This window comes from Aquila chrysaetos, chromosome 22, assembly GCF_900496995.4.
Source record: "Aquila chrysaetos chrysaetos chromosome 22, bAquChr1.4, whole genome shotgun sequence".
NCBI lineage: Eukaryota > Metazoa > Chordata > Aves > Accipitriformes > Accipitridae > Aquila > Aquila chrysaetos.
Genome location: NC_044025.1, coordinates 13,525,224 through 13,539,400, shown reverse-complemented (window position 1 = coordinate 13,539,400; position 14,177 = coordinate 13,525,224). Strand labels below are relative to the sequence as shown.

Sequence of the window (14,177 nt, the reverse complement as noted above, 5' to 3'; positions counted from 1 at the left end):
GAGTTCTGCTCCTCTGCTAAGAAACCAGCAGCAGCTGCAAAAGATTGCCCATGAATAGGTGGCTACTGATTTGGAGAGAAGCTTGCTGTTCACTGAATCATCCGTATCTCTCTTCACAGTGCCTGGAAAGTCTTCTTTTCCAAGTACTAATGCAAGCTGAGCCTTCCTCTTGGATGTGATGTGACAGGACTGCAGCCCAAGGCAGCACAGCTGAAGAGTAAGATGTGGTTTTTCCAATGAGAAGCTTTGTAAGGCATCAATATTTAAAAGTGGAGAAATAAATAAAGTTACAGTCAGGTTGATTGAGGGGAGAAGAGAGGTCATTTGTCTGACAGAACAAGCATATCTATCCAGCAAGGCTTTCACTTCTTTAGACAAAAGCTTTTGTCTTTCTTTTGATTAGGTTGATCTGTAAGTGTGAACAACCCATTATTTTTCTTAGAATCATGATTTTTCTAGGTACATTTTGCAGGTTAGAAGTACAAAGTGGGCACAGCTGTTCATCACCTTAGAGCAGTTGATGTTTCCCTTTAAGCAGATTCACTGTTGTGTTGTACACACGTGAAGCCACGCAGTGAATGGCCAAATAATCCATAATCCAAACACACACTAATTGCTATAAAAGGTCAAGAGTAAATGATCTCCCTGAGCTGATTTAGTGACTTGGTTTCCAAAGAGCCATGGTTGGAAGACAGCAGGTTGATGGGATGAACCTGAACATGTTTCCTCTGATGCTTCCTGTGATTGAGAGTTCAGAGCCTGTGTCCTCCAGTTTTTTTGCAGAACATCCTTCACTGTTTAAATGAAGTAAAGGCTGCACAGGGCAATGGCACGTATGTTGTCAATGCTGCTGGCTTGAGAAGCACCTTTTATTGCATGTTTACTGTTGCTTCAAGCCAAAATATTTTACCTGTATTTTGTTACTTCTTGAAATCCCCAGCTCCTACTGCGAACCGACTTCTATATAGGTTTCCTTAAGAACCCAACTGTTATTTATAAATGATGAACTTTGATGTTGGTACACAGTTGGGAGAGCAGCAGGCTTTTTGTTTCTCTCTGCAACATTATCTATTATGCAGCATTCTGGGAAGCGTAGCTTAGCTGAAGTAGAAGAAACGGGAACACGCAGGCAGGACCCTTCTGTGCCCTTTCCTGGTAGGAGCCACTGGTCAGGTGTCTTCACTGATCAGTTTTGTTCCTCCAGAGTTTTGAAAGAACTTCAGGAATAAAAACGTCGGGAGGCAAATGCCTTCTGTTTAAAAGTGGAGACAACCAGGCAGGCTGAGCCACCCTGCTGATTGCCCAAAGAGTAATTCAGGGTCCTTGGCTTTTATGTGCCTCCCTGTGCTCTATTTTACCTTCACACATCCTAATCTCTTTGGCTGCTTTTGCCATTACTCACCATTTCCCCAAACAACATTCCTGACTTCTTCCAGGCATGGAAAAAGCATCTGCTCCTCTTTCTGGGAGCCTGACATCCCTTGAAATAGCACTCCCCAGCAGTGTTGGTTAGGGAGGTATTTTTGCTCATCGGCCCTGTACCGTGGCAATACCCTGCGTTCCTCTCCTCTCTTCACCCCAAAGCAGACACTCGAGAGTCCGTGTTGAATGGCAGCCACAAGATACAGTCAAATCCCAACACAGAGCACCCTACTCCTGCTCATGCAATTGTCCCACTGCTCAGACCTTTGCTGTCATGCTCTCTCTGTAGGTACATGTGTTCAGTGTAGCAACATCCAGCATGATTTAGCATCTTTCCTCCAGATCGATCCAATTTCATGTCACATGCTTAGCTGCATCTGTCATTTTACCTTTTCAAGTGTACTACTGCCTTGGCTGTTAGATGTTCAGCCTCTCCAAGTGAGATGGAGGTCTGCAGTTCTTCCTCTCCAAGATGATTCCTGTCTGACACTAACTTGCACATCGACTGTTATGGCACTGCAGGTCAGAGTTTAGCCCCTCTGTCTCGTCATGTAGACCAACAGAGCATCCTTCTTAAAGCTGAGTATTGATCATTTCAGCAGAAGAAACAAAGTGGTTAGATAAAAGCAATTCAAAAACAGTTTGTGCAAATGTTTCTGTGACCCCATAACCCTGTATCATAATTAAAGCAGATCAATTTACTTTGGTATCAGAGGTACAGTCACAGGCCCAGCCTTTCTTTTCTGTCCTTCCCATTTTCCCAGATATGCCCTTATGAGTATATTTCTCCAATAAATATTCCCACAATAAGGCCAAAATATGGTTTTCATCAATCATTTTATAGCTGCTTCAAACCTGTCACACCAGTGTATGTGCTTACAGCAGCTCAGGAAGAAAAATGCAGACAAACCACAAATAAAAGCAAGAATTTGAATAGAAAACCTGAATTTTCTGTCACCAGGAATGGTCAGATGATCTTTCTTTGTGTCTTGTACAGTGGCAAGTGCACAGTCACCAGTGAATAAATAATTGCAGATCCGGGAAATGAGATTATTACTCCCATGAAGCTATTGAAAAGGAGAGCACACTGAGCCCTTCAAACCTGTTTCCTGATGCACAGACCTGCATTTGCCTATGGAGCACAGCAAACCTGAAGGGCAGGTCTCATAAAGAATTGCTTTATAATTGCAATAGAAGCCCAGAAACTGCTTTGATTGCAGGAACATGTCCGGGCTGAACCTTGTCATTTCACAGGCCAGATGCATTGGAGAGAACTCCACTGGGTAATCACAGAAGTGAGGATGGCCTTCTGCGTCCTGCCTCCCAGCCGTAACCGTGCTGTAATATAGTTGCTTTTGCAGTGTAATTGCTTTCTCTGCAGGGCTTCTTCCTATTGATTCTGCTTGTGTGGATTTAAATTGTTTGCAGGTTGGAACTAGACTCAAGTTGGTCTGCATCTCCGCTTTTCGGTGCTAGGCAGCTCACGTGGCAGTTCTATCTAAGAAACTTTAATGATGTCTAGATAGCATCGCTCCCTGGCCTGCGCGTATGTATTTGATTTGAGGAGAGAGGCTGGATCAGATAAGTTCAGAACATCAATAAATATGTGTATTTTGTTTGGTGACACTTGTTCAATTTGAATCTTTTTCCCAGGAAGCAGCTTGTGTTGTGTCATTTTTTCAGCGTGCTGTGTAAATGCTCTGCATCTGCAACTGTCGAGGATGGTGCCATCCCATAGCAATGCCATCTGCTCGTTCACAGAGTGCTTTTTGCGCAGATAAAAAATGTGAGGTGTTACTCATAATTAGGCAAATCACATGCTGTGATCTGTGATTGATTTGATTTCTGTTGCTGGCTACCTCGCCTAGGCTATGTGTCCGTAAGTATTGTCTACATATCAGCATATGGATGCAGATGAATCAGAGACTCATGAATTCTTTTTCCCAATCCAGACAGATGGAAATGTTTTCCCTTCTTCTTATTAGCAGCAGCTGAATTTCAGTAACACCAGGGGCCTCTGCTAGGATCTTGCCTGTGTTTCGTGCTGTACACGCATACGTAAGTTGGGATGGCCATTTGTAATCTAATACAAGAAGTAAGCGATCCATGACATGCAGCAAAGGAAAGTTATAATTTCAAAGCAATGTTCGGAGATAGCCACGTTATTAGCCTTCTTGGAGAAAAATATCTGGATATATAACTCGGCGTTATGCAGAATGCCTAAAAGGTGCTGTGAGCATTGCAGAACCCAAGTGTCTCTGCTGAATCAGACTTTTGGAAAATACCACTGTGCCTTTCTTAGTATTAACCATATGTACTCTTTAATGTGTATTCACCTCACTAACTGAGTGAGATCCTAATTGTTTCTGATTGCACTGTGGTCCAAGTAATGCTGATAGTAAGAGAAAGTAACTCAGAAATTACCAGTTCTGTATAATTTTAATACTGTCTTCAAATGCCTTTTATAGATAGTGAGGTATGATTTACCAGCAGTTTTAAAAAATGTTTAAGGCAGGCAGTAGGCATATCAGAAAGGCCATAAAAATGAAAACACATGAACAGAGGTCTGCACACTTGTCTGGAGTAAAAGTTATGAGCAGTGGAGTAGCTATATAGTTGGATGATTTAGAATATTTTAAACCTCAGCAGAGCTCTTTTCTTTTCTCTCCCTCTCTCCTATGGTCCTGTGCCTATCTACAGTGTGTTCACTTCAGCAGGAGATCTGTCACCACTGGAGTCTGACCATAACTAGGATAGCCTGAGGCAGAAAATAGGCTATAACTTAACACAAATCCATAGTCCCGCTGCTACAACACCTCCTATAGACAAGGAGCAGATTGGTGCGAGCTGCCACTGAGCAGCAACTGTGGTTTGGTATTTCTGCAGAAGAATTCAAGTAAATTGAAATGGTTAGTAAATACTTGGTTGATTTTTACTGGAAGTGATAATCACTGTGCTGAGAAGCTAGGGCCGCTGTTCTCCTGTTTAAGAGCATTACAGTTTCTCAAGTCCTGCTTAGTTTGTATGAGGGAGAGCCATTCCCCGGTGATGGAAAGTTAATCATCAGCACATATTTGATCGACTCTGGTATAACACCTTTGGGTGAACTCGGAGTGCAGTGAAGTGCTTGAAGCATTTTCAGAATTACTTGGTTATTTTACAAGTTGCGCTGTTTTCTTCACATCAGCTGTTGTCTGAGGGTGTCTTGCCAGAGGACTCCTGGTGCTGAGCACGCTTAATGCATCGGATTTTTTCCAAAGCCAGTAATGCTCAGCTCAGTCCTACCAGTACAGAAAGTTTTGTGAATGTGCAGCAGCTTTCAGATATTACAAATCCAGATTTCCCACCCCCATGGGTACTGAATAGAACTCCAACATGCATGGTTGCATTTTATTTTTATGTGTACACCTATTGGTTTCATCACATCATCTGTGGTTTTCTTCATATGATAAGCCAATGAAGTAAAAAAGAAAAAAGAATAGCAAAGAAGTCAAGGAAGTTGTAAAGTCTTGGAGGTTTCTTTGGTGGTGTTTTTAATGTTAGCAGATGTGGTGTAATTTAATTTTCAGAAGAATCTCTGCAGCAAAGCAGCTGATTAGGCATCTTGAAGAAGTAGCCACTCTCTTGAAGCACTGTGTTCATGAAATTATTACAGGTATTCTTCTAGAGAAACCCCTAGATTGCCAGAAATAAATCACTTTGAAGGATACAAACCCCCTCGGGTAGCCATCCAAAAGCAGAACCCAGTCATTTAGATCTCACATCACAGACCTGCCTTCTTTACACTTTACAAAGAAGAGTCAGAGATGCAATTGCTTCAATGCAGCAGTGGGAAATTTATCTTTTGTTTCTCTTGTTATTAAAATGAACTTGAAGAAATGCCATAAAAGAGGGGGGGTTGTGGTATTGGACATAAAACTCCAGCATGTGCACTATCTATGCCGTTAAAATATGTCACGTTGGGTGGAACCACAGTATTTTCTGATCTTCATGGTACTGTCAAACGTATCTTTCTGCAAAGGTGACTGTACCTTCTTTGCATAGAAGAAGGAACTTGAATATTTTGTTTTAAGCATTTGAATACAATAAAGTGTCAGAAGTTGGAACACAGCACATTAAGTCAGCTCATGATACTACATTTATGTCTTTGAGTGCCAGTTGCAGGTCAGGGCTGTATCAGCTCCGTTACTGATCCAGGTTATATGACCTGGGCGCATTACACTTGTGAAAAGAGTTTGTTTCCTGGAAGAAGAAGATGCAGACTACGTTTTGTTCCCTCTCCACTGGACCTATTGCCTCCTTCCTAAAAGCGATGGTCTTTAGACACAAATGTAGCACATACTGGGGCATTTTGTAGCATATTTTTAAATTTGTTTGTTACCAAGTCCATTCATGGTTTGCTTTCATTCTGCTATGAAAAGCTTACACTGTCAAATCGGAAGGTATTCTAAAAAAGGGATTTAGTTACATGAACATTATATTCAGCTGTTTGAAGGACAAAATCAAGATCAAAAGAGGCTCAGTGATTAAACAACAAAAAGTACATTCAAATCTTATTAAGGGATGTTTTCAATCTAGCACCTAGGGATTTAGCTACATGACTTAAATTTTTGTGCCAGAAGGCTTCTGGGCAAAATCCTATTCTTGCTGTGGGGAGCTAGATCAGAAACGGGAGGAAGAGCTATTGGGTTTATTTTTGAAATAGAAACAGTAATGGTTGGCTTGCAAGTTTGGCCTGAAGTCTAGTTTTTCTGTTGACGTAGATGAAGGCCAGGCTGCTCTTCCAAGTGCGATCTTAGGCATGGGGTTCACTAGATGCTCCCAAGTTTGTCTTCTTCACAGCCAAAGATAGATGCTGTCCAGCATTTTGTCTGTTTGCTTTTCAGGAGGTGCACAATGTCTGTACGATGTTCTGGTGAGGTTTGCTGTGAGTCACGGTGGTGCCAGTTGCTTGATCTCTGCAGCATCTGTTACCAATTCTGAAGTTTTTTTACTCAATTGTTTCCTCCCAACTCTCTGTTTTATGGGGGCAACTCTGAGCTTTTCCAGCATCAGACACTCCCTAAAGGTGTTTCTGTTCTCAAGGCAGGAGTGGGGGAAAGAAATGCACGCTCAGGGTCAGGTCTGGGTTATTGGGCTGTCTACTCACAGCATGTTCTGGAGATCTTTGTGGTTGGGAAACTCTGCATTTAGTGTCATGCAGTGAGGGTATTACCGGTGCTTCCCTTTGAAGGATGAGCAAGTCATATGGGAACATGTAAAACTGGGTCAGGGATACTAATTTAAGCACACCTGTGTCAGCTGACCAAAAATGACAGACTTTGTTTGTTAAGGGTTAAAAAGTCAGCTTTCCTGGTAGGTCTGTGAACATGCCTGAAAACTGCAAAAATGAGCTTGCATGCAGTGCTGTGTCCCAGGCAGTGCATGCTGCTGGGTCCGGTTACATGAGGAAGTACTGCCGAGGTGATGTTTTTATGGGTTTTCATTAGCAGTTTACCATTCTTGGTGAAGGACATTTCAGGTGCCCTGAAATTACTGCTTTGTGTCTCAGCTAATGGGCAATGAATACTTGCCACTCCAAAACAGACAAAACTTTGAAGCGTTACCTCGTGCAGCTATGAGTTGTCCCTACCAACGGAAAATGCAATGCAGGGCAGTAAGTATCATTGCTCTTACTACTACTATCGCATTTAGCTGCTAGTAGTAGGACTGATTGGACTTCAAGAAAGCAATATATTTGTTATAACCCATATGAATACTTCCCCTCTATCAGCAGCACCTTAAAACAGCTCTCAAGGGTGCAGGCAAGTGAATGTGCTGCTTGTGGCTGTAGGCCAGGTGAAGGAGAGCTTTTGCTCTCATAGTGGGCTGGCTGCTTGCTTTATGGAAAATGAGCTTTTGCTCTCTGACAGTCCAGCTGTGTGTGGAGCAGTGTTTGCTTTCTGTAATGTCAGTGAGAGGTACAGTTGAGCAGGAAAATAGTGCTCTGAGTGGCTTCTCCATAGACTGCTCCTTGCCAACCTGGATTATGCTTTAATATTTTAATTTTTCCCATTACTTTGTCAAGCCTGCAGGAAATTCACCATTTCCATTATTTCCACAAGCTTCACATGCACTTACTGTGTGAAGTCTTTGAATCCACAGGATCAAATCAAAGCTACTCCTTTTGACCATCCAAATTACAAACACACCAACCGTGATGCATTATTTTAAAATTGCCTGTTAAAATTTAAAAGGTTTTCCAAAGATTTTTAATAACTTCCTAAAACAGTCTAAGGACATCTGTTAAAGTATTAAATTTCCTTAAAGACAGCACTGGTTGGGATTACTTCAGCTGCAAATTAAGGTTGTCAGTCAAAGTGCTTTTTCTGTTTTAGTTTCTGATCTAGGAGTTTTTAGCATCTCTTCCAAAGTGAGCCAAAGACAGCCAGCTAGTGAGCTGTTAGGGCTTGTTTTGCCATGTGTTTAACCTAGCAAACAATCAGTCAAAACCTTTTGCGAAGTCTTCTGTGTTTTACTGGGTACCTCACTGCTTAGGGAGGAAACAAGCTGTACTGTTTTGACGTATTTTTGCACTTTTCACATTCATTATTCTGCAGCATGTGTCCAACGTTTTAATATATTGAGTAGCTGTGGCAACTTCTTTTATGTGTCTACAAACATTTGCATTATTGTTAGTCCATTGGGTCTGCTAATGAGGGGCTGGAGTAAGAGGCAGAATGATGTATTTACTATGTAGAATTTCCTGCAGAGATTAATAGTAGATTCATGGTGGGCTGAAAGTAGATAACCAGCCCAAAGAGTCCTTAAAAGATCCCAGCCTCACCTGCCCCCAGAAATGGAGCTGCAGCCCAGAGCAGGGTGGGATCCTCCATCGGTATCCTGCAAGGAGAAAGCCTGAAATAAATCAGAAGCAAACAGGAGAACATGCAGAAGGGAAAAAAATGCATCCTACTCCCATCGATGTCTCTACATCAGTCTCTCCAGCCGAACCATCAAAGGAACCACAGGAAAGAAGCAATAATGTAAAATAGTGTCAGGAAGGAGGTGACCACTGGACCACTGATTTAATTTGCAAAGTTGCATAGGAAGTTAAATCAAAGGCTGTAGTTCAGTGCAGGGCAATGGGATGGCTAAGATGGACGTAAACTGGGACTCTGCTAACACAGCACAGTTAACAGAGGGTTGTTGTAAAGGGGTTAAAGTCATAACAGCCGAGTCTGAGCATAAAGAGCAAGTCAGTGGCAGCGTGTGGGCTGGGAGCAGCATCTGCTTTTTAGAAGAGAGGTGCGGGGAAACCTTGTTGTCTTTTTTGTGATGAGAGGAAGAAGAACAAATGACAGAGAAAGAGATTTCTCAGTACATCCGATAGCAGGCAGTGAAAGATGTTGGGTTATTGTGTGATTGGAGATATCAGATGTATTTTATCTCAAATGTACTTCTCTGAAAAATTGGGTTGAACACTTTGGAGAGAAACAGGTAGACAAAAAGATTATTTTCCCTACTTTTGTGAACCCAAAAGAATACTTAATCCAGTTTTCCATTCAATTCCATTTTCTTTGCATCAATCCTAAGAGTAAAATATATTTATTTCTTTAATATTTTATATCTGGAAAGATTCAGAACTGGATTATTGCATATTATACTTCAGAAATGTGGTGTCTCTCATACTTACAGTGTTATAATTAGTCAGATGTGCTTATTTATTGCATGTTGATATTCTGACTCTAGGTCTATCAAGTGTTTATGGCAGTTTATGAGAATAGGACTTCACTACATAACTATTTTTATTGTGGTGATGATGCCATATTGATCTAGATTTCCACTTGCTTATGTGCATCAGAATACTTAATTTTGTGTCATGATAAAATGGAAGTGTAAGACAAGTGAAAGGTTTTGTCTTTTCAGTTATAATTTCTAACTGTTTTAAGAAATTTTAATGCTTTAATATTTTTTTTTCTGTGTGATTGAAGGAAGCTGACATCATCACCAAGCTTGCAACAGAGGAATTTTTTAAATGTTCAGTGTGTAAAAGATGTCAGTGTTGTTACCTTTGTAAACAGAAGATGATGGACAGAAAATCTGCAGACTTTTCAGCAAAAAGGAGTAATTTTTTCAGCTCTTTTTCATTTCTTAATGGAATAAGAATTATGAAAATGAGAGCAGGCATTGCATTAAGCGCTCGAAACGTTCCTTCCCTGCAGACCAATAAAAACATAACTCTTCCATTAGGGAAATTTAGTTTTTTGAAGGCTGCATGAGTCTGAGCTCTGAATCAGTGAATGAGATGACTATGCTGGGGTGAGCGTTTCAAGGTCCGATTATGTATTTTAAGTCTTTCGTAGGTGGATACCAGCTCTTAGCTTGTCTTGTAAGACTTCTTCAGAGCAACTTTTTCTGTGACTCTTTTATATTAACCACTTGGCTTATCTTGTAATACTTCTGTAGTGCAATCTCCTGTTATGCAGATCAGTAACAGAGTTTCAAAGCTGTGGGGATTGAATTATTTTTCCTACCTGAATTTGAACTAGAAGGTTTCCTGGCCTTTTCAAAACACTATAGCTACTTGCATAATTCCATAAACAAAAGTCAAATAGTGCAAGTGAAAAACGTGACCTTTCTGTGCGTTATATGGCATGTTTATAGTGGTTATTGTCTCACCTTTGACTATAGCGTATGCAGATTGTAGCTATCTGCCTTTAAAAATACCCTTCATCCGTAAGTGCGAGATGAAAATGTAGCAGTAAACTGCTGTTGCTGGGGGTGTTCAAATTAGGTCCCTAATCAGGGCTGTGGAGAATTAATACCAGAGCAAGTGGGTATTCAAGTGAAGCCATCTTTTTTTCTGTGCTGTTAACCATAAAATAGTAATCAACATAAATTTCTAGGTTCTAGAAGATCACAAATAAAAATTAATAAAAAAGAGCAAAATCATTACCAGTCATTACCACTGCTCCTTCCTTCTAACTTATTAATCATATTTCAGTTTCATATACTATATTACTTAAGCTGTCATACACATCACAGAGGTGTATAAGGATGATTTGTCCTCATTTAGTGTGTGAGGAGACAGACCCCAAGAGCTTCTGAAACTTGTCCAAGGTCTGGAAATGATTAAGTAGAATTCTTTCTTTTTATTATTTTTATTTAGTTGTAAATAGTCTGAATGTAGCCATAATGGTCTAGTTATAAGTGATCAAATAAATCCCATTTCCCCCTTTTTTGCTGAAGGGCTGATCCCATGGGTGCATGCAGCGCAAATAGTTAAGGCAACAAATGTAATTATTTTGAATATTTGGTCACGTGTGGGGCTGGTTTTGTTTTAGTTTTTTGAGGTTTGTTTTCTGCAGACACTGCTAGGAATTGCTTACCCATCACTAAAAGTGTTCCTTGAAGCTCCAGTCCATCACAGGACTCCCATGAGTGCATTCTTGTGCTCCTGTTACGTTTTATATGCAGACAACCTAGTCCTTCTGCCATAATCCAGAAAAATGGCATTTATGCAAATACTAGTTATGTTCCTTATAAATTCAGGAGGCAAGGAAAACATACCTGACCTACACGATCCTCTAACCCCATCCTGATTATTCATTCCTAATGGAAAGATTTTGAAACACTGGAAAAAGACTATGGTGGAGGAAGCACACGGACATAAAATTTTCAACACCTTGGTGATTTTCTTGCCATGTTATCCCCTCTACCGATCCTATGGCTTAGTCAGTTGATGAATTTAATCAGCTGCCTGCTTTAGACATTATGAAGAGATTCACTGGCAGTGAATTTCCACCTCACACATCAGATTCTTGGATTATTTAAGTTGGGGTCACCCTGTGCTAGTGCCGTAGGTGGCTAATAGCCCCTGAGAAACCAGCCGTGTGGACTGGGGCTGCCTGTAGAAAACACGAGTTCCCGGGTGTCTTGGATGTGTTTGCACGCAGAAGGAGCCAGATGGTTTTCTCTGTGGGTTTTCTTTGGCTTCGCTCTGCGGGAGAAATACCTGAGATGGATGTTGCCAGGTAGCTGTGTGGCTCCTGTGTGTTAACAGCTGCTCTAGCTCTTCTCTCAGAGGTATATTTAAAGCATAAAAGTGAAAAATGGATAGAAATACCTCTGGTCAAGTGGGGAGTGGGAAAGACTTCATATCCTGTGTATCTCCAGAGCCGATGGGATGGGTCTGGTCCCAAGCTGGCATTCCAGTCTGGAATGTGATAGTGGTACGTGCGGGATGGTTCATAAGTGCTTTGAGATCAAAGGCACTTTCTACATGTTAATAAGGTTTTCTCGTTCGCAGCCCACGGGCATGGCTCACTCACGTGGCTGTGTGGTAGGCAGATACAGTCACCCATTGGAGTCATCTGAAGCTGGCTGTAATGTTGCAGAGTTGACGCTGAAATGCACTGCTGCAGTCAGGCACCCTCCCAAAACAGCGTGACCTTCAAGAAGCTTAGGTCAGGTCCCGTATAGCCTGCACATTTTAAAATAACGAGTTGGTTGGCTTATACTGGCAATAAAGCTAACCATCCCTAAAACAAGACTACTCTCTGGGACATTATCTGGGCCAAACAGGGGTGTGGACTATGGTTTTATCTCTGGGACATTATCTGGGCCAAACAGAGGTGTGGACTATGGTTTTATCCTGGTCAATAAAAACTAATGCACCTCAACCGCACGCCCAAGCTTGGGGCCGTTAGCAGCAGGCATTAGGCAAAGCTCCGGGTGTCTCAAGCAGGCTGGTCTCAGGCAGCCGTCCCCATCTCACTTGCTTGCTTTCGTGGTCTCGTTCCAGGGCAACCCACTGTACTTCCAGTCTGCCAGAAATGTGACAGTGAACATCCTCAACGAGAAGACTAAAGTCCTTACTCGCCTTGTAACAGGTAAGGAGGGGGAAAGGCTGCATGGAAGAATTAAGGAGGGATGAAAGCGGGTGTGTTGTGGGATGCTGCGTTGGATTTAGACAGCACACAGGAGGGGAGCTCAGGTATCTTGTGAAGTACAAATGAAAATTTCGCTCCACTTTGTAGAAACAAAGCTAGAGACATGAAAGCCATGCTGGAGAGGCAGCTGGCTGGTGCTTTCTGATAACGAAGCAGACCATCGTTTTCATTTGAAAGCCAATCCAGAGACAGAAAGGTTAGTTGTACAACTTCAGGGTCAAGAAGAACATATGCAGGCTGACATTTCTGTTGTAACGGGCACAGGCTTTTCCTGAGACACTTTTAACTTGCCTGAGATCTTGGGAACTCCACAGTTTAACTGTGGCTGGGTTGGGACATTTTGCAATTTAGAGCTCTCTGTGCCTGTCTGCCGATGACGAACGCTCTCGTGCTCCCAAGCATGAGTGTGTTTCACGGGGAAATGGGTGTTTCGTAAATCCCCAGCGCACAGCAGCCTTTGAATGAATGCATGTGTAATTTGGGTTGAAAGAGCCTGATGCATTATATATTCTAATGTAATATGTATATATATATGCTATAGGACAGATATTTATTTATTGAGATTTATCTAGGGACTGGGAGAAGTATTGCTGTGTGGCAGAGCCAGTAATCCATAAACATGTTGTTTCTACTTGAGACTGGGTTGTTTGGTTTGCTTATATAACATCTTGGCCTCTAGTCACAGTATTAAATAATTAAATATGCAGCTTCAGTACACAATGATTTAAGCAGCACATGTGAAAATTGCCTGGAGGAAGGAAATAAATTCAACCCCAAGCTCCCTGATTCTCACATTCAGAATGAACATGTTTAGTTTGTTGGTTCTCCATATATTTTCAAGAGGGTATTTGGTTCACTTAAGCACCTCTATTTCACGAGAGCTTGGGAGGACGCAGTCAGTGATGTCTCCCAGCATGATGTTCAGGTTATTGAGCTCGTTTCTGCATTCAGCAGCACCTTTGGTTTCAAAGCAGAGTGAAGATGTGGTCCCACATAGTGCATGCTACAGCGATGAGGAGGGAGCCAGTTAATTAGCAAGATACAAATTGAACTTAAAGCTCGAAAGTACTGGAGTTTCTCAGAATGGCTGCAAGATTTTTAAGCGTTTCCAGGGTTCTCGGCATAGCCTCAGTTTTCTGTAGTGCGAACCGTGCACGTGATTCTTTGTGTGCCCTGATGCCAATACAGATGACCCGTGCAGGCAAACATGGGTACAGATGGAGTTAGAAACTGCCTATAAGAAAATACTGCCTTTCAGGTCTTACTTCTCTTGTCTTTTGAGAAATGAGACTGGTCATGAAGATGGCCAGAATTAATGCAAAGTCTGATCACCTGCCTTGTGCAGTAGCATATTCCAGGGAGGCTGTGGCTTGGACTGAATTGTGCAGGGCTGTTAGATGGTGGTTTGTCCGAAGTTTAGCCTAGGTCGGGTAACTGAGGAGCCTGCTCTTTGTAGCCATTGAGCCACAGACCTGCACAGAATTGTTATTCAGGCAGCTGATGTTTATCAGGCTCCACAACAAAACGCATTGCCAGAGGCTTTCCAGCACTGCGTTGCACAGCAGCCTGCAGGAGAAGCAGTAGAATTGAAATAAGAGCTATGAAGGAAAGTTTTACTCATCTAAAAAACTTTCTGAAATGTGGGAGAGCCTGCCCTTGTCTTGGCCTGCACATAGTTGAAATGGCCTAAAAGAAAACATTTGCTCCTGTGGTGGTGTTTGTCTTTTTTTTTTTTTTTTAATTGGACTGTGCATGACACTGGTATCATTTTAATCCAGGTATATTTAACAGGCAGGAAACCAAGAATCTTTTACACCACAG

General features: G+C 41.8%; 1 protein-coding gene across 7 annotated transcripts in view; it reads left to right on the top strand.

Moving 5' to 3' along the window:
* SGCD (sarcoglycan delta) overlaps positions 1-14,177 on the top strand; it is a 352,116-nt gene that overhangs the window by 283,578 nt on the left and 54,361 nt on the right. For all 7 annotated transcript variants that reach the window (XM_029997981.1, XM_029997977.1, XM_029997979.1 and 4 more), the window contains one exon: positions 12,209-12,296. In XM_029997981.1, coding sequence (XP_029853841.1) covers positions 12,209-12,296 — 88 coding nt within the window. The remainder of the gene's footprint in view (positions 1-12,208; positions 12,297-14,177) is intronic.